Consider the following 18,742-nt stretch of genomic DNA (forward strand, 5'->3'; position numbering starts at 1 on the left):
GCAGTTCAACTACTAGATTAGCATCAAGTGAGAAATGCCCATTAAATGCCTCTTGTTTTTCAGCATATAACTCTCAGTCTTATAGGGACTTGAATACAGTCCAGGAAGTGTGTACCTTGGATCTCTGTACATAGAAAAGAGTGAATCTGCTGGGGCTATAGCTCAGTTGGTAGAGTGCTTGCCTAGCAAGCGTAAGTCCCTGGGTTCGATCCCCAGCACTGGGAAAAAAAAAAACCTATTAGAAAAGAGTGAATCTTCCCTGTGTAATTGAAAATTTGGAGAAGTAGTTTTTACCCTTCTGATTCTGGTAGTGTTTGCTTCCTCACATGCTGGGTAAGAGCCTGTCTCTTTTGTCCCAGGCCTTTGACGTGTATATTGTGGGTTTTAATACTCAGAATTGGCCAGAGAGCTAGATTTCTGGGGGGGGGGGGGGGTTGTTTTTGAATGTAGATGGATGCTGTGGTTATGATAGAGGGAACTTATTAAATCTTTTTTTTTTTTAAATATCTTTTTTTAGTTGTCAGTGGACACAATACCTTTATTTAATTAATTTATTTAAATGTAGTGCTGAGGTTCAAACCCAGTGCCTCACACATGCTAGGCAAGCGCTCTACCACTGAGCTATAACCCCAGCCCAGGTTATTTCCAGTGAAATAAAAAATGTTGGATTGTGTATAATTGTAGTACAAGTAATACTAAACATTGAAAAGAGACAGATCCCCATTTGTGGGTGGAGGAGGCAGACAGAAAGAGTTGAAATGAAAATATAAAGCCAAACAAAAACCTTATGCCCCCAGCATTTAAAATAAGTTCTGATGTTACAGTATACCTACTATTGAATAAATTAAGATGAGGGAATTCTGAGGTAGAAATTCTTATGAGGAATACAATGATTTGTTCACTTTTCTGGCTAAGTAAACATAATGCACTTGTAACACAAATTGCAAAAGCTGAGTTACTAATGTCTGTAAGATCTGCAGTGATTAAAAACAGTGATTGTGGGGCTAGGGTTGTAGCTTAGTGGTAGAGCGCTTGCCTAACATGCTTGAGGCACTGGGTTTGATTTTCAGCACCACATATAAATAAATTAAGGAAAAAAAAGGTCCATTGATAACTGAATATATAAAAAAACTGATTTTTTTAATATAAGATTTTTTAAATTAAGATCTTTATGATAGCAAAGATGGAGATATTAATGTAAAAGACCATTAATAAAGGTACTTTTGCCTTTGTAAAATTTTGGACCTGTTATCAGGACAAGGGAGGAATATCTTTTGTTAATGAACTTGGAAGTTGCCAGTTTTACAGCTTTTAGATTGTGATTTTTGAATGAAAGACTCCCTATTTAGTTCTTTTGCCAAAAAAAACAAAACAAAACAAAACAAAACAAAATTTTTTTTTTTTTTAGTTGTAGATGGACAGACATAATACCTTTATTTTATTTATTCATTTTTATGTGGTGCTGAGGATTGAACCCAGTGCCTCACATGCACTAGGCAAGTACTCTGCCACTGAGCTACAACCCCAGACCCCTGTTTAGTTCTCCATGGTCAATATTTCTTGCTATTTGTAGACAGATGGCACCCCAGTTTGGATAGCTTTTTTTCCTACTTGGAAATCTTTTTTTCCTATTTGGAAGCCTACTACATTGCTTCTAAAATTTTTCCAAATGGGGCAGATTCAGCCGCTATTTCTCCCTGCAACTCTGAACCTCATCTTTTTATAGTTCTCCTTCAGGAAACGTATAATACCTAGCCTAAGCTGAAGAAAAACAGTTTAAATGGAAGTAGTTTTATAGAATTGTCCTTCATTCAAGTAATTGCTGTTTCCTATTCTATAATTCCTCTCCCAGGGAGAGGAAAGCTTTATGCTTTGATCATCAAAGCAGTCTGTTTTGTGCTTTTATTTGTCATTGTGATTTCTTCCAGCCCTCACCAGCATTTATTTTACAACCTGTAACACCAGGTTGTGTATGTTAGGGGTCTGCTTAATGTTTTTGTTTTGTTTTAATAAATTTATTTCTCTGGTAAATGCATTTTTAGGGAAGAAAGTTTTTCAGATTTACTGACTTTTATGTTAGGTTCATTTTTACCTTTATTGCTATCCTATGGAAGAAAAAGCCAGATTCATCAGGGTAAATGTAACCAGGTTTTACCTATTCAGGTGGATGTTCTTATAGTTGTGCACCATTGAACTCAGAGTCATTTTACCATGGAGCTACATCCCAGCCTTTTGTACTTTTTGAGACAGGATCTCTCAAAGTTGCTTAGGGCGTCACTAAGTTGCTGAGGCTGACTGGTCTTGAACTTGGGATCTTCCTGTCTCATCCTCCTGAGTTGCTGAGATAACAGATGTGTGCCACTGCTCCCAGGAAGCATTTTATTTTAGTATTGTCTTTCCTGGGATGTCCGGGTACTGGCAGTTGGGATTCCTTGACTACCACTATACTTCTGTAATCTCAAGTCTCCAGAAACCAAAAGATTTTTCTTTTGGTGACCTTGACCTGATATGAGCTGACAGGAAACTATTTGTAGCTTTATTTATTTCACTTGGTATGAATTATCCATGTATTTCATTGAGGGGGCGGGAATCAATGCTCAATTAGCCCCTGTTGAGATTGTGAGCCTAATAATTTACGCACCATCTTGCTGTTCTAAAATTCAGAAAAGTCTCAAGTTCTGAAATCTGGCCTAGTAGATTTCAAATAAGTATTGTAGATCTTCATTAATATTCCTGGTGACTTGTTAATTAATTTTATTTATTATTTATATTGTCAGGGTGTAGAAGTAGGAAAGTAACCAGTATAGTAAAAGAAGGAACATGGCTTTTGGGGCCAGAGAGATATGCCATAATAATCTGTCAATCTGTCCTCTGTAAAATGAACTAAGTACTATTGCCCTTACAGTTGATATTAGAGATTACGTAAGTTAATTCTTGATCAAAGTTAAATTTCTTTCCTTTTTATTCTTTATAGTCTTAACTTGGACTTATTTATACAATTCCTATCTTAACAGAGTTTTAACTATAGTGGAACAAGGTAACCACACTTTTATTCTGTTTTGCAAGATGATACTCATTTCTTCTTTCTGCTGTCTGTGGTCCTTAGGGGAGCATGTAACGTCAAGGTTTAAGAATGAAGTGGAGCGAATGGGTTTTGATATGAACAACGCCTGGAGGATTTCTAACATCAATGAGAAATATAAGTGAGTTATATGGGTTCCCTGTAGACTGTGTTTGAGAGCCAACACCTTTGGAATCCCCAGTTCTCATGTGGTAGAACATTTAAACCCAGACTTTTCTTTGAAATAGTTTTATTTATTAACCATATGATTATCAGAGCACTTCTTGAGTCTTCTGTTGCTGCCACTGGAGTGGAAAGTGATCCTTACTTAATAAGAACCTGCAGTATTACTTTCTATCTCCTCTAGGCCTCTGTTCTTGCACATGCATGTCTAGATCATATTGTGTTTACCTGTAGGTAGACATCATTCTCATCACCACTTGGCATCACATGAGAAATAGGATCATTGATCTCATAAATAGTGACAAAACATTCAGAAACTAGTTTTTATGACTATAATTTGAATCTTGTGAAATGAATATAGGTAATACTCTGGTCTTTTGTTGATATAAAAGTAACTTCACAGTTACAGTAATTTGCCCATTAAATATTTATGTAACCATTATTAAATATTTAGCCATTACTTAATTCCTTAAAACATATAAGTACTTTGGTTGGGGAAAGACAGTTAACTACTGTGATTTCAGTGACCTGAGTTTCTGTAAAACAACATTGTCCAGCAAATTTAAATTAATATACCCTTAAGTTTCCTTGAAGCACTAATCATCCTTTGGTCCTTTGTCCTGCCTCACATTATGATAGCCATTTTCCTGGTCTATCTATGGCTGACCATCAGAGTATTTCATATTTCATTAAAAAAGCTGTAGTTTGTTACTGTATACAGCTATTAACATGGACCTTGCTCATAGAGTTATGAGCCTGGGGTGTGGTGAAGAGTCACAGTCTGCAGATCTATCATATCTTTACTTGCTGTCAGTGGCAAGTCACAGGAGAGGAGGAGAGTGAAGACTGGAGAAGGGAGAGTTTCAGAGGACCTGAGATTACCACAGACTTTGCTGATTGTAACTCCCCTTTTCTGTAATGGATTGGCTTACTCATAAGTGAGCAGCTAGTGCTTGCTTAAGGACTGACTTCTGGATAACGTAGTACCTAAAGGACAATGAACATAATGTTCAGAAAAATTGGGGAGTCAAACTGAATTGAGCCGTGCTTGTTAAAAAAAAAAGAAAAAAAATTCTTAATAATATGGGTTTAAAAAATTTACTTCTTGTCTTTGAATCTACTAGTTCCACTCCAAAACCAGTTCTTCATGGTCTTCTACTATAAAAGAAGAATCAGAGCCAAATCTCTTGAGTTTAAAACAGAATGAAAGGAATGAAACTCATGGTTAGAATATTAACCATGATCATTGTGTACAGGTTAAGGGTTAGGAATTTATGGGGTACGTGTTAGAAAGTTTGTATAGTTACTCTCAGTCATATCCATTTTCTTAGTTTAGTGGCTTTTAAATTTCTGATACTTTGTCTTCTGGAAATTAAGGAAATGGCTGTCATAAGGAGAGGGTGCAGAGTGATCAAAACCCCCAGTTTCTAAGCCAGTGCATTTTCCTGTTTCTCTAATACATAGAATAGGCTAGAGCAAAGGTCGTTGGTGTTGGAGGTGAGTAGGTTGTTGGTGTGTTCTAAGATTTGAATTAATGTCTATGGCGAACTTCACTATTAAAAAGGAAGATTGGGTTACCTATAGAGATGCTGTCTTATAAATAAAAACCTATCAGAAACACAGCTTCCTGGGTCACCAGCTTGACTGGTGTGCAACTAACATCTTCCCTAATAAAAAGAGCTTTTTTTCCTCTTGAATATAATTTGTTCTGAAATGTGTATTATAGAAATTATGAGTAATAGCTGATTCACATTACGAACTTGGCTCAATGGGATTGTATTGTGCACCTGGGCTGGCATGTGGTATTGTTTCCATGTACTTATGGCAGCTCCTGTTACGTATAATTAGGACTCTCTGGTTCAAATCAAAGAATGAATTAATTGTAAGAGGGCTCTGGAAACTTGAAATTGTGAGCATCCCCCCCTCCCCATTTCCCGTCAACGAAAGCGTGGCTAACTAAAGATCTGTTGGGTCTGGTGTAGTTAGAAATGATCTGTGTATTTGTTCTAACAGAATTATGGTAAATAAGGAGAGTTTCCCTCAACTCCCTACATCCTGCTTTCTTTGATAGATTGCCAGATTCTCAAAAGGCAACATCAAAAGCACCAATCCAAGAGATATATACAAGCAAACATTTATCACACCTCATTCTGTTGAGGAGACCACAATTTAATTAATACCCCCCATTGCCTTTATTTAAAAATATGTATTTTTAGTTGTAGGTGGACACAATACCTATATTTTATGTGGTGCAGAGTAGAACCCGGGGCCTCACACATACTAGGCGAGCGTGCTACCAGTGAACCACAACCCCACCCCACCCCCACATAGCCTTTTGTGTCATAGCATGATCAGTATCTCTGTGCTTGCTCACCTAGTGTCTTTTTCTCCTCTCTCTCATTCCCTCTTTCTTCTTCCCCTTTTTATTAGGTTATGTGGTAGTTATCCACAAGAGCTCATAGTGCCTGCCTGGATCACTGACAAAGAACTAGAAAGTGTAGCAAGCTTCAGGTCCTGGAAACGTATCCCTGCTGTCATCTACAGGTAAGTGTGAACTGGACTAGCTCCAGCTTGGGTTGGTGCTACTGCCCATTACTTGTGGTCTGCTATCTCTGCTATTGCTAACCTAGGGAGGAAAGGGTTCAGAGAATTTCTTAGGCAAGTCTGTGCTTCCTTATTGCTAAAGCTGTTTCTCTAGTAACACACTGATACTGCATTCTGTGCATCAGCTGGTGGTTCAATTGACAGTGGGAAAATTTTAATAGAAAAGCAGATGGACTTTTACTTGAAGATCCTTCTTAGGTTCATTCTGTGAGAAGATAATGTGCTCCTTATTGCATTTAGCTTCAGATGTTAGCAGGGTTTTTGGATTGAGAGAGGTGAGTCCTCCTAGAAAGTGTCGTGGGAGAATAGTGTTGAATCATCTTTGATTGTCTTTGTGATTGACACTTCAACATGTGGAAGAATTCTGTTTTAAGAGGGAGCATTTAGAGAAAAAGGGTGGGGCTGAGCTGAATTGAAGATTTCAGAGATCCAAGCTGTGAGAGCCAAGGAATGCAAGTTCTAGAAGGAGATGGTAGAATGGCGATGGAGCATAAGTTTTGGAGACACAGACCAGAGGTCAAGCCTATTCTGACTTTCTTTGCCGTGGCTCTTGAGTAAGTCCCCTAAATGACCTCAGTCTATTCTTAATGAGTAGAAGGGGAACGAAGGTCTTATTTTGCAGATGTACTGTGCCATCTGAGTGAGGGCCTATAAATACTGGGCTGCTGCTTTTTTTTGGGGGGGGGTGGTGGTGGTTGGGCACTGGGGATTGAATTCAGGGGCTGTCAACCTCTGAACCACCCTATTTTGTATTTTATTTCAAGACCAGGGTCTCACTGAGTTGCTTAGCGCCTCGCTTTTGCTGAGGCTGTTTGAGCTTGCAATCCTCTTACTTCAGCCTCGGGAGCCATTGGTGTTTCAGGCATACACCTCTGCACCCAGCTACTGGGCTTCTTCTTTAAAAAAATGTTCAGAGCAAATTGTATACTTGAGCCCTGCTTTTATAATTCAGTGACTATCTCGGTTCTTACAGTATCATATGAAATTTTTAGGAAGTCCTCATTATATCCTGTAGCAGTCTCCATTTCATTTTTCCAGTTTGCAGCTAATTGGTCCAAGTCAATGGCTTAGTTAGAAACTCTTTGATGCCAGGAGGCATGCCACAGAAATATTCAGGTTGTGGGAAGGAATTTCTCTCCTTGTGGAAATCCTGTGGAGGTAACTAGCTTTTTCATTTAGTTCACTGAAAGCAAATTCTGATGCCCACCCTGAATACAGATGGAAGGATTTTTGTTATGGCCCAGTGGAACCCATTAAGTTTTCAGTCTCAATTTTTGTCACTCGTACTTTCACACACTCCCAAAAAAGTAGGTCACCAAATTTACCTATCACTCAAGTGGTAAGGATGACACAAGAATTAGCAGTGAAAACTGAAGGGATTTATGACTCTTATTAATGATCAGCCCCATTAGAATGGGAAAAGAAGCCAGCTGCTGCTCTGGACAGCAACTGCATTTGATTGGGCATTTGCAAGGATTGCTGGCTTTGGACATAAGGGGGACGTACTCTGATTTTCCATGTTAGAGACTTTGAGTGAATTCTCCCTTTTGGTAGAGAAGCCTAACTACTAGGTGAAGAAAAACTAGAGTATAATAAAAGTGAGAAGTCTTTTTTTCTAAAATTTATTCTAGAGGGCATGAACTCTAGGGCTTCTTTCCCTTTGTAGAGACCATAAAGTATATATGCAAGTGAAAATTCTTACAGTTTTTCAGAGAAAGTCTCTCAAAGATTACAACTGAAAGTTCATCATGGTGTATTCTTTGTAAAGCCAGATAGGTTTTCTGGAACTGATCGCTGTGTCTCAGAACTTGTAGTGTTTATCTCTGAGTGCCAAACTGGGTTGTTATATTAGTTGGGAGCTTTGTAAGAGGTACACTGAAGTATGTTTGGGACACTTCACCAGTCTCTGCTCTACCAGCCTAGGTGGCTGAACCTGATATTTATTTGCTGAATTTGGTGTCTGTAGATTGCAATAGTAATTCCTGAGATTGCTAGTAGCCAGTTACTTGATAGCACCATGCTGAACCAATGTCTGATTAGGGCTTTCTTTCTCCGACTGTGATGAGAGAGCACTTAATTGGATTTATAATTGAAGGGTAGAGATTTCTCTAACATTAGCAAGATGGTACAAAGAGAACCCATCTGTAGTGTGATTCACACCTCCCCACTTTGTGCATGTGATGATTATTAGTGACTCCTAGTCATGTAGAGCTTGCCTAACCATAAGTTAGGGATAGTTAAAACAGTTATTTCTATGTAAAATTGAAGCTTTTAATGGATATCTCAACTTTTATACTTTTCCTGGTTCTCTTTGTTAAAGTGATAGAAATGCTTTTAAATTAGTGAGTCTTAACTGTAGTGTTTGAATGTTCTTTCATGCAATCTAAAGTATTTTAGAAGGCAGTAGTCCAGTTGAAATCTAGCCAATGACCCTTAAAACCCAAGACCCAGGCTGAAGAGTGCCATCTACTGTTCCTCTAGGGCAGCATTGTGGAGGAAGAGGATGCTCAGGAAAGATTCCACTAACCTCCTCTTTGAAGCTTTGCAGTCATTCACCTCAGTGATTACCAGTGCCTATTATTTGCAAGGAGTCATGTTAAGATTCTTATCAATGAATTTTTTTGTTATCTGCTTTTGATATAAGGGTTTGAACTCAGGGGCACTTTACCACTAAGCTACATTCCCAGCCCTTTATTCCTTATTTTGAGACGGTTCTTTGTAAGTTGATTAGGTTCATTAGGTCCTCCCTAAGTTACTGAAGCTGGCCTCACTGCAATCTTGGGCTCCTCTTGCCTCAGCCTCGTGGGTGACTGGGATTACAGGTGTGCACCACCATGCCTGGCCAATGAGGTTTTATTTCCAGTTTGGCTTCATTCAGCACATAAGCCAGTTGAGGGTGTTAGCAATATAGAAATACTTCCAGCTACTTGTCTCTCCCGGCAAGGGAGGATTTAAAAACTGTAAGCAAATTGGTAGTTCCAGTGAAATTTGATTATTGCCAAATTGAATTTATTGTTCATGAGCTTTAGGATTAAAAACAATAGTCTCTCATGTTGTTCCATGAAGAAAACAAATAGATTCAGTAGTATGTTTTATTTAAGTCCATCTGTGTTATTTGTGTTTGCTTATATACGTTTAAAAAAACAGTTTTAAAAGAAAGTATAAAACATGAGCATTTTCCTTGGAGATATAGAATTAGGGGACATTAAATTTTTTGCTTACCAGCTTTTTATCCTAATAATTTATTTTTACTGTAAACTGATTACTTTCATAACAACAACAAAAAGCTTTATTGAGCTATGTATGCCACGTAAAATTGACCCTTTTAAAATGTGCAGTTTAATGACTTAGTATACTATATTCAGAGTTGTTCAACTTGTCACTACAATCCATTTTTGGTACATTTTCATCACGTGGAAAAGATATTCTGTACCTGTTAGCAGTGATTGCTTGTTCCCTTCTCAATACCCTTAACTCTGGGTAACCAGCAATCTATTTTCTCTCTTTAGATTTGCCTGTTCTTGATATTTCATAAAAACGGAATTATAAACCATGTGGCCTTTTGTGTCTAGTTTATTTCACTTAGCATAATATATTCAAGGTTCATCAGTATTGTAGCCTTTATGAGAACTTTATTCCTTTTTAGTGCTAAGTAATTTTTCTCACTTTCTAATTGCTATAATTGCCTAATTAGACAACACTTGGGGTTTTAGTAGCATCTTCAAGTAGACTGTATGATTTTTGCTTTTGAAAAAAGATTTATCCAGAATATGGTTTATTGCGGTTGTTGCTCTTTTCCAAGAGCCTGAGGAAGGATAGTGGGCTTATTGAGCCATCTGCCTAAATAAGAGCAGTTTTGACTCATGCAATCTCAGATTTTATAAAGCAATCCACTGTGGGCTAGGCAAGGGTTTCAGTCCCAAAGGTGGGATCTGTTTGTGGGGAGTGGGGAGCATCAGCAACTTAATGAGGCCCTAAGCTACTTAGCAAAACCCTGTCTCAAAATTAAAAAAAAAAAAAAAAAAAAAAAGCTGGGGGTGGGGAGCTGGGGAAGTGACTCAGTGGTAAGTGCCCCTGGATTCAATCCCTGGTTAAAAAATAAAAAGTAAAAAAAAAAAAAAAAAAAAAAAGGCCCAAGCTAGCCATGAATGCACAGTTGCTGTAGTAGACCCTTAGAAGTCAGTGAAGCAACACATTTTCCCCCTCCTATTCAGCATCTATTATTCTAGTGCATTTAGATACCATATCAGAAATCAGAAGGGAGGAGTTAGTTATTGACTGGCAGATTAATGTAGTATTTGTAGATCATTTTTACCTTATTTCCTAAAAATATAATATTCAAATACTGAAATTATGAGTATTCATATATTTTCTTTAAGAGTATTCATTTATCATTTTGTAAGTAACTTTATTGAGGTCTCTATAATGGTATGATAGTTGAGAAAAATGCATATAGGTTTAGTTGTTATTGTTGGTGTATAAGCTTTTCGCCCTCTTTAATATTGAGACAACTTGAAGCCAGCTCAGTACTTACCTAGAGTAGGCTGTTTGTTAATGTACTTAATATCCTCTCCTTATTCTCTGTGTGAGTGCAGAGTATCTGAATGGGCTCCCTAAGTATATACCCTTAGGATGGTACAGTTGTTCTATCTTGTTCCCTGCACAGACACCAGAGCAATGGAGCTGTCATTGCCCGATGTGGACAGCCAGAGGTCAGCTGGTGGGGCTGGCGAAATGCAGATGATGAGCACCTGGTGCAATCAGTAGCCAAAGCTTGTGCTTCTGACTCCCGATCGAGTGGCGGCAGCAAGCTGTCGGCTAGGAACAGTTCTCGAGACTTTCCCAATGGGGGAGACCTTTCTGATGTCGAGTTTGGTAAGGTACTCCCTGCACACACAGCAGCAATTATATAGCATACGAGAAGCTTTTCTTGAAGTGGCCTTTCCTTTAGAAGAGTTTTCCAGAAGAGAATTTGATGGGATTATTTGAGGAGTCTTGGATCTTGGCCAAGAACGAGAAGATTCTTTGTTTCAAACTGGGCTTAAGAGCCTAGAGTGTCATGACAAGAATGGAATATAAATGTGATGGGGACTTGCAGTGTGTCCATAGTCCATGGAGGGAGGCACCAGGCTTTGGACTATTGATGTAGATATGAGATATAGGAGATGGGGCTATGTGGAGCTCCATGTTTACTGCAGGAGTTGGTTTTGGAAAATGAATCGTCAACTTTTAATAAGAAGGCAAAATAGAAAATAAACTAAAAAGAGAAGTTCATGTATCTAGGTCTGGTTAGGAGGTTTCATTTGAGTTTTTTGGTACTGTAACTTATGCCTCTGGTTCTAGTTTTCAGAGTTCTCAGAGAGACAATTTCATTTAATTTTTACCCCCTTCCTGATGTCCGTAGATTCTTCTCTATCAAATGCTTCAGGAGCGGAGAGTTTAGCCATCCAACCACAGAAGCTTTTGATCTTGGATGCTCGTTCCTATGCAGCAGCTGTGGCAAACCGAGCCAAAGGAGGAGGCTGTGAATGCCCAGGTAAGGTGGATGGTGTCCTCAAATGCTCTGTCCTTATGAGTCCAGCCCATGCCCAACCTGGACTTAGTTCTCAATTTGAAATGAGTGATAAGCCATATTTCTCACCCTGTCTTGACAGCCAGAGCGTCTCTTTATATTCTTACATTGTGTGTTCTTTTCCAAGCAGATGTGGAGGAGAAGGTACAGTGAAGCCAAATAGTCTTCCTTCCCTGTGCCAACCTTTAGGTGATAAAGAAAGCAGATCTTCCTTAAGACCTGTTCACATTTGGATGCTGCTTTAGTGGCTCGATTTCTCAGCCTTCTAAAAAAGCTTTTTGTTGCCTTTGACAGTGGGTATGCTCCTTACTGACCTCCTAGCAAATTCCATGTGGGGATTTCTCCTTAGAAAATCTGGGGTGAGAACTGAAGCAGTAAATACAGAACTCTAGTAAGGTGCCCTTGTCCTGACTTGTAACACCTTTGCTGTTTGAATGCTGACTTTCCCCAAGGAGGGACTCCTTGGTACCAGTTGTGTGCTGATAGTGCAGGAAGAGGCACCAAGCTCCTTATTTAGGTGTGACCTGAACTGGAAATTGGAAGCAGTTGTATCAAGGTAAAAATTAAATGCATGAAGGCATTGTTCTGCCAGATTGTTTTCAAAGAGATTCCAGAGCCACAAGTAGATGATGCCCAGGAAGTAAACCTGGAGTGAAATGGAAGTTTATAGGCCTTTCTTTTAAAACTAAAGAGCTTTTATTTTGTTAGTACCTTCTTTACAGCTCTAACCTTCCCTTTTCACCTCTTTTACAAATACAGCTAAAATTCAAGTGCTGTTTTCCTCTTAGAAGAAAGCACTGGACTAATAGTCAAGCATCACAACACTGCAGTTTCATTAGTCAGCAGCTGCAATTGATTTGTTTTATAGCCAGTTTTCATCTTTTAAATTTGGTCATGCAGGCTTTAAGTTCAACATATTTGTGTTCTCTTTATTATTATTCTTTCCAGATTATTACCCGAACTGTGAAGTTGTATTTATGGGGATGGCAAATATTCATTCTATTCGGAGGAGTTTTCAGTCTTTGAGGTTGCTGTGCACACAGACACCAGATCCCGGAAAGTAAGACTGACTTTAATTTTATATTCCTCTTTTTTGTTGTTGTTGTTAATTAAATTTGGAGGTGTTTTCTCCCGATTGGTGGTACATGTAAGTTGTAATTTGGACATTCTGCATCAGGAGCAGGTCACCACAGAGCAGAGGTGGAAGAAAAACCCAGCACTTTGCAACATTTTAAAATGTGTAGCACAGGAAAAATTTCAGTCCTTTTCAAAAACAGAAGCATTGCCTTGTTTTTACTGGGACTCCCACCCTTTCTCCTTCATGTTGTTTTTGTCCCAAATCATTTTTATTCTTTGGTTTCTGAAATCCTATAGTAACACGTAAATTTGCTGTGAACTGGGTTGTTTTACCATGAAAAATCACAATTTACTCATTATGTTCTAAAATGGATTAAACTTGTCATTAGGTCAGTTCCTTTTATATTTGTTTATTTGCTTCTGATTTTTAAACTACTCTTATTAACTGAAACATTATCATGATTTTTTTTCCTTATTAAAAATGGATGGCGGGGCATTTGTAATAAGGAAGGTAAAGTAATATCCCCTGCAACGGTATTGTTTGAATACAAGATAAATTAGGAGCAGGGCTCTGTAAAACAAATATGGACAATAAATATTTAAAAACTCCTCCTATTTCAGGAAGCCAGAGATGGTGCCAGAGAATGGAGAAATTCAATTTTTCTGGTGTTTGTGCTAAAGCCCATGATCATTTCCCTGGGTCCTATTCAGTAGATCTCATGATCAGATCAAGTTTGCTGCATTCTTTATTGGATTTATTAAATCAGGTGCTGCCTGAACCACTTGTACTGACTTTTAGTAGCAAAGAATTAAATTCATTACAGTTCCATTCAGCCCTTAGGTTAAAGCAAGTGTCCACTGTGGGTAGAATGATCAAAGAAATGAGCTTCCTGCTTTCCTTTGGATTTGCTATTTGCATTTCCTGCACGATTCCAGAACCCAGCCGGCAGCACCCTCTCCTCTAAAATGAAGCAGAGAAAGTGCCTGGTTGAGAATCCAGGAAACCTGCCACAAACTGACTTTGTGACCTTGGTCAAGTGGCTTTATTACTGTAGGTCTTAGTTTTTTGTCTATAAAATGGAAAAGATAGATTGACACTTATGTGAGCTCTCCTATCTTCCATATGTTAAAATTCTGAAAACAGCTTTTTTTTTTTTTTTTAATGGTACGGAAATTGAACTCAGGGGCACTTAACTGTTGAGCCACATCCCCAGACCTTTTTATTTTTATTTTGAAACAGGATCTTGCTAATTTGCTGAGGCTGCTTTTTTTTTTTTTTTTTCTTTTAATATTTTTTAGTTGTCAATACATCTTTTATTTCATCTATTTAGTGGTGGTACTGAGTATTGAACCCAGGGCCTCAACATGCCAGGCAAGCAGCTATATCACTGAGCCCCAACTCCAGCCCCGAGGCTGACTTTGAACTTGCCATCCTCCTGCCTCAGCCTCTCAGGCCACTGGACTTGAAAAACTATTTTTTGAACTTGTAGTCAAAAAATATGTTTATTAGCTCTTCCCTGCTCCAAATTAATGTCTAGGGAATTTTGTTAAAGCAGCCGCAAATCATAATGCACTATTCAAACCTCTCCTGTGATGGGGAAAAAAGAAGTTTTGGCAGTGATGGAATGGCTGTATCAGTACATCCTCAATGGGTGTTTGGGGTTGTAGAGGATTAAGGGATGCTTCTGCTCTAGTTTAAGAGTAGCACAGGGAAGTGTACAATCTTCCAGAACCTCTTCAGCTGGCAGACTTCTGAGCGCAGCTTTTCTCTTAGACTGGGATAGAACCAGCTGGTATTTTGTAACAGTTTGGTCATGTTCAGAAGAACCCTACACTGATTCTTTTCTTTGCCATTTCTCCAGAGGCAGGATGATATTTTAATTTTTGATCTCTTAAACCTTATGGTTTGGTTTCCTTCAAGACCATGTGAAGAGTGAGAATAAACAATAGGTGCATCAGGAGAAAGTGTTTCTTAGTACTTACTAGGAGATGGAAAGTCTTGGGATTGTGTTTTTATTGATGACAGACTTATAGCCCATTAAACAGTAGGCCTCCTCTCTGTATGCCAGGCACTGAGTACATCTGTGATTGAAACAGTGTTAACCCTCCAAAGAGTCACAGTGTGGGTGGTAGACCATACTAATCTATATAAAATCAGTCCTTATGCATGTCATTCTGTAGTCTGCTTATCTAGCTGGGAAGACCCCAGACTCTGTCAAAAATTGACATTCACTCCCCAAGATTTAGTAGGCCTTTATAGCTTTGTCTTGTAGTCCTGATGTTGGCAATTACTCCTAAAACAGCTATACCACCACTTCATCCTTTGACAAAGTATTTATTCCTTCCTCTCTGACTCGGTGTGTGAAGACCTGGACTTGTCTTAACTACAAATCTGACTGCATTTTGGAAAAATTCGAACTTGTTTTTGGAAATTAGGGACAGAGAAATGCACAACAAACCAAAATGTAAACACAGATTAAAAAAAACAAAAACAAAAACTCAAATGTGTCAGTTTGTGATTACTCCCAAGGGGCAATTCTTGCTATCTGATACTCTTTAATGTCTCTTAAAAAAAGACCCTTCTAGGTCCCTGCAATTCCATGTGGCCATTGGTAGACTATTTTTCATAAGTCTAAATCATCTTGTTGGGCCCATCCAGTTTAAAAAAAAAAATATGTGTGTGTGTGTGTGTATGTATTTAGCCATAGACGGACATAATACCTTTATTTAATTTTCCTGAGGATCGAACCCAGTGCCTCACATGTGCAAGGCAAGTGCTTCATCACAGAGTTATAACCCCAGCCTCCATCCAGTTTTAATAAATATTCAAGACTGGAACAGTGGTGTTAAGATGTGGCTAATAGGCGATATTTTACCATTCTCATGTGTAGTGTCCAATGTCCAGTTTATATCTCATTATAGACTTTGTATTTTGAGTTTACTTTTTCTGTTGGGCAGAGTTGTTCATCCTTAAATATCTTCTGTTTTACATCTCAGAAATGTCTCTCAGAAGGTTCCAGAAGAGCTACTTTTCTTATACTGTGTGTACCTACTATGGACCAAAAAACATTAAATATTAATTTTCTCTCATCAGCATTTTAGAACCAAAGGTGGTTTTATTAAATACAGTCCTTGTTTCTAAGACTGTCTTCTCTTACAGAGTAAAGATTGAGTGTTATCTTTGAACATGTTTTATAAACAGATTTTCTCTGTTTTGGCAGTGCCACATTTGAAGAGAAAAATCTTGGGGAATTGCTTTTTATTTGACAGGCATTGGATATGATCAATTAATCTTAAAAATTGCCTCATCCCTTCCTATTTTTATAGTTGGCTTTCAGCTCTTGAAAGCACAAAATGGCTTCATCATCTATCTGTGCTTTTGAAGTCGGCACTTCTAGTAGTGCATGCTGTGGATCGTGACCAGCGACCTGTACTAGTGCACTGTTCAGATGGCTGGGACCGCACCCCTCAGATTGTGGCACTGGCTAAGCTCTTGCTGGACCCTTATTACCGAACCATAGAGGTGAGTGTGTCCAAAGTTTGGGAGCTGGTACTTTAGAACAAGTGTGGGGAATCTCCAAGGATCTTATGATCATTTTTGTGTGGTGGCAGTTAGGTCTAAAGAAAGCAAAATTTGTTTTTAATCATTCTTCCTGTATCTTGAGTTATATTGTAGAGGTGCCTACTGCAGTTCTTACGCCTATTAAAATGGGGAAGAATGTAAGTAGCAAGGTGTTGAGAATGTAGATCTTTTCTTTTGTAGCCTGTCCACATGGGAAAGTTTTGGCTAACCCAGGAAAATGGGACTTCCCTAAAAAGGATTTTTTTATTTATGATAATGGTTCTAGATATTACCACCAGAGTATTCTGTTCAGAAGGAGCCCCGCTTTAAAATAACCTATTTTGGGTTAAATAAGAAAAAACCACGGAGTACCCTTAAAAATACATATATAATATATGTGTGCATAGAGGATACCTGTATTATGTATATATGAACATTTGTAAAAATCTAGGGTGGGGAAGGATTTTACAAAAATGTTTTTGTAAATATAACACCAAAGGCAAAATTTTCAAAATAAAAGGAAAATTAGGTGGGGATGTATGGCTTTTATAGAACATTAAATATTAATTTTCTCTGGAAAATTATCCCTCAAGTGCCCTGGGCATGGTGACACACACCTGTAATACCAGTGGCTCAAGAGTCTGAGGCAGGAGGATGGTGAATTCAAAGCCAGACTCTGTCTCTAAAGAAAAATACAAAAAGGGCTGGGGATGTGGTTCAGTAGGTTAAGTGCCCCTGGACTCAATCCTTGGTATCCTCCTCTATACCCCCAAAAAATTATCCCTCAGGATGTTTGTCGAGAGGCTAAAAATATGAACAGATTCAAGAAAGGCTTAGTTAGATGCATTGTTAGTGCCCTTTCTGTGAGTGTGGAATGGAATTCAGAGAATTGAGAAAGTTTCTTAAACTCGTGTCCCACCAGAAAGAGAGCCTTTGGCTATGGACCTGGGCTAGAGGAACCTACTGGGAGGCTGTTAGAGGGGGTTGCTGTTGGTGACACCAGGTTCAGGACTGCTACAGTTTGGATAGCCCAGCACAAGTGGGCTCTCTTGGGTGTCTCCCTGCAGGGTTTCCAGGTCCTTGTGGAGATGGAGTGGCTGGATTTTGGCCATAAGTTTGCGGACCGTTGTGGTCACGGAGAGAACTCAGACGACCTGAATGAGCGTTGCCCGGTGTTTCTGCAATGGCTTGACTGCGTTCATCAACTTCAGAGGCAATTTCCTTGCTCTTTTGAGTTCAATGAAGCATTCCTTGTGAGTTTGGGCTTGTGATTCTACGTTTTGGGAACCGTCTAAATTGGAGGTGATACCATTGCAAATGTTAGTGGGCCAATTTTCACATGAAAGTACGTAGCCTTTTTAGAATTTAGAGGAGTGATTATTTTCTTTTGTTTTTATTTGAAAATAACAATAAATAGGCATTTGTTTACTCAGTAAATCTGGATGTACCATGTTTTTCTTGCAAATCTTGAGTTGTTTTAAAATTAGCTTTTAAAAGAGATGATAGAAACCCTAAATAGTAGTTAGAAGTAGAAGCAGTGAGAATGTCCCATGATCCCTCCCAAACGTCAACCAAACCCTGGACTGTCTCCAAAGCTCTCTGTTCTCTTCTCCTTCAACTGAAGATGCACTGTCCTTGCCCTTTTTAGCCCATCTGTTCTCCTACATGCCAGTTCCCATCTCCTCCCATCTGTCCTGCTGACTGGCTCCAGCATATCTCCTCTTTCCTTCTGCATCTGCATGTTTCCTTTTCCCAGATCATAGCTGTTAACATGCAGACAAGGTGTAGTATATACATACAGTCTTTCTCAAAACTGTTTCTTGGTCCTGCATTCTGTTTCTAGCTCTCATCCTATATCTCAAGTCTTTTACTGCAGAGCTCCTGCACTAGCTATCTCACATTTCTTCTCCTCTCTTAAACCCACTCCAGGGAGGCATGCATCACACTTCGCCTAAGCTACTCTTGTTAAGGTTACTCTTTCATGTTGCTGATCCAGTGCTCAGACTTTATCTCTTTGATCTATCATTACCTTTAGGCATAGTTCATCTTCTTTTTTGAAATACTTTCTTCAAGTTGACCTCTCACACTTGCCACTTTTGTTCTCCTCTTACACCTCTGACTGGTCCTTTCTGTCTCCTTTGCTGATTCCTCTTGGAATGTCCCAGGGCTCAGCCTCCATACTACTTCTCCATCTAACTCCTTCTTTAAGGATCTTGCCTAGTCTGGTGGCTTTAATTGCTCTCCATGTGATGAGAGTCCATTGTGTAAACTTTCAGCTTAGACCTCTCCACTTTACTTCAGCCTCATGTAATAAAATCATGAATACTCAGTATCTCTATTTGGACATCTTAATGGCATTTCAAACTTAATGCATTTAAAACTTAACTCTTGATTTCTACATCTCCCATCTAAAACCTAATCTTCCAGGAGTCTTCCATCTTACCATTTGGCAACTCCATCCTTCTAGTCATATAAGGCAAAAACATTTATGTCATCAGCAACTCTTCCTTCTTTTCATATTTCACACTCAGTCTGTTAGAGTCTGCAGTTCTGCTTTCAAAATGTATCTAAAATCTGATTATCGTCACTTCTACTAGTGTCACATTGGTCCAGGCCACCATTATATCATACTCTAATTTCAGAGAGTCAAGCTAGCCCAGAGGGAATCCTTCTAAAACATTAG

The 18,742-nt window shown here is 38.7% G+C and overlaps 1 protein-coding gene across 14 annotated transcripts in view; it reads left to right on the plus strand.

Moving 5' to 3' along the window:
- Nucleotides 1-18,742, plus strand: part of MTMR3 (myotubularin related protein 3) — a 120,206-nt gene that overhangs the window by 91,281 nt on the left and 10,183 nt on the right. For all 14 annotated transcript variants that reach the window (XM_079151252.1, XM_079151258.1, XM_079151260.1 and 11 more), the window contains 7 exons: nucleotides 3,107-3,203; nucleotides 5,675-5,788; nucleotides 10,515-10,723; nucleotides 11,253-11,384; nucleotides 12,369-12,480; nucleotides 15,825-16,020; nucleotides 17,127-17,312. In XM_079151252.1, the coding sequence (XP_079007378.1) occupies nucleotides 3,107-3,203; nucleotides 5,675-5,788; nucleotides 10,515-10,723; nucleotides 11,253-11,384; nucleotides 12,369-12,480; nucleotides 15,825-16,020; nucleotides 17,127-17,312 (1,046 nt within the window). The remainder of the gene's footprint in view (nucleotides 1-3,106; nucleotides 3,204-5,674; nucleotides 5,789-10,514; nucleotides 10,724-11,252; nucleotides 11,385-12,368; nucleotides 12,481-15,824; nucleotides 16,021-17,126; nucleotides 17,313-18,742) is intronic.

Source organism: Sciurus vulgaris (assembly GCF_902686455.1).
Source record: "Sciurus vulgaris genome assembly, chromosome: 8".
Classification (NCBI taxonomy): domain Eukaryota; kingdom Metazoa; phylum Chordata; class Mammalia; order Rodentia; family Sciuridae; genus Sciurus; species Sciurus vulgaris.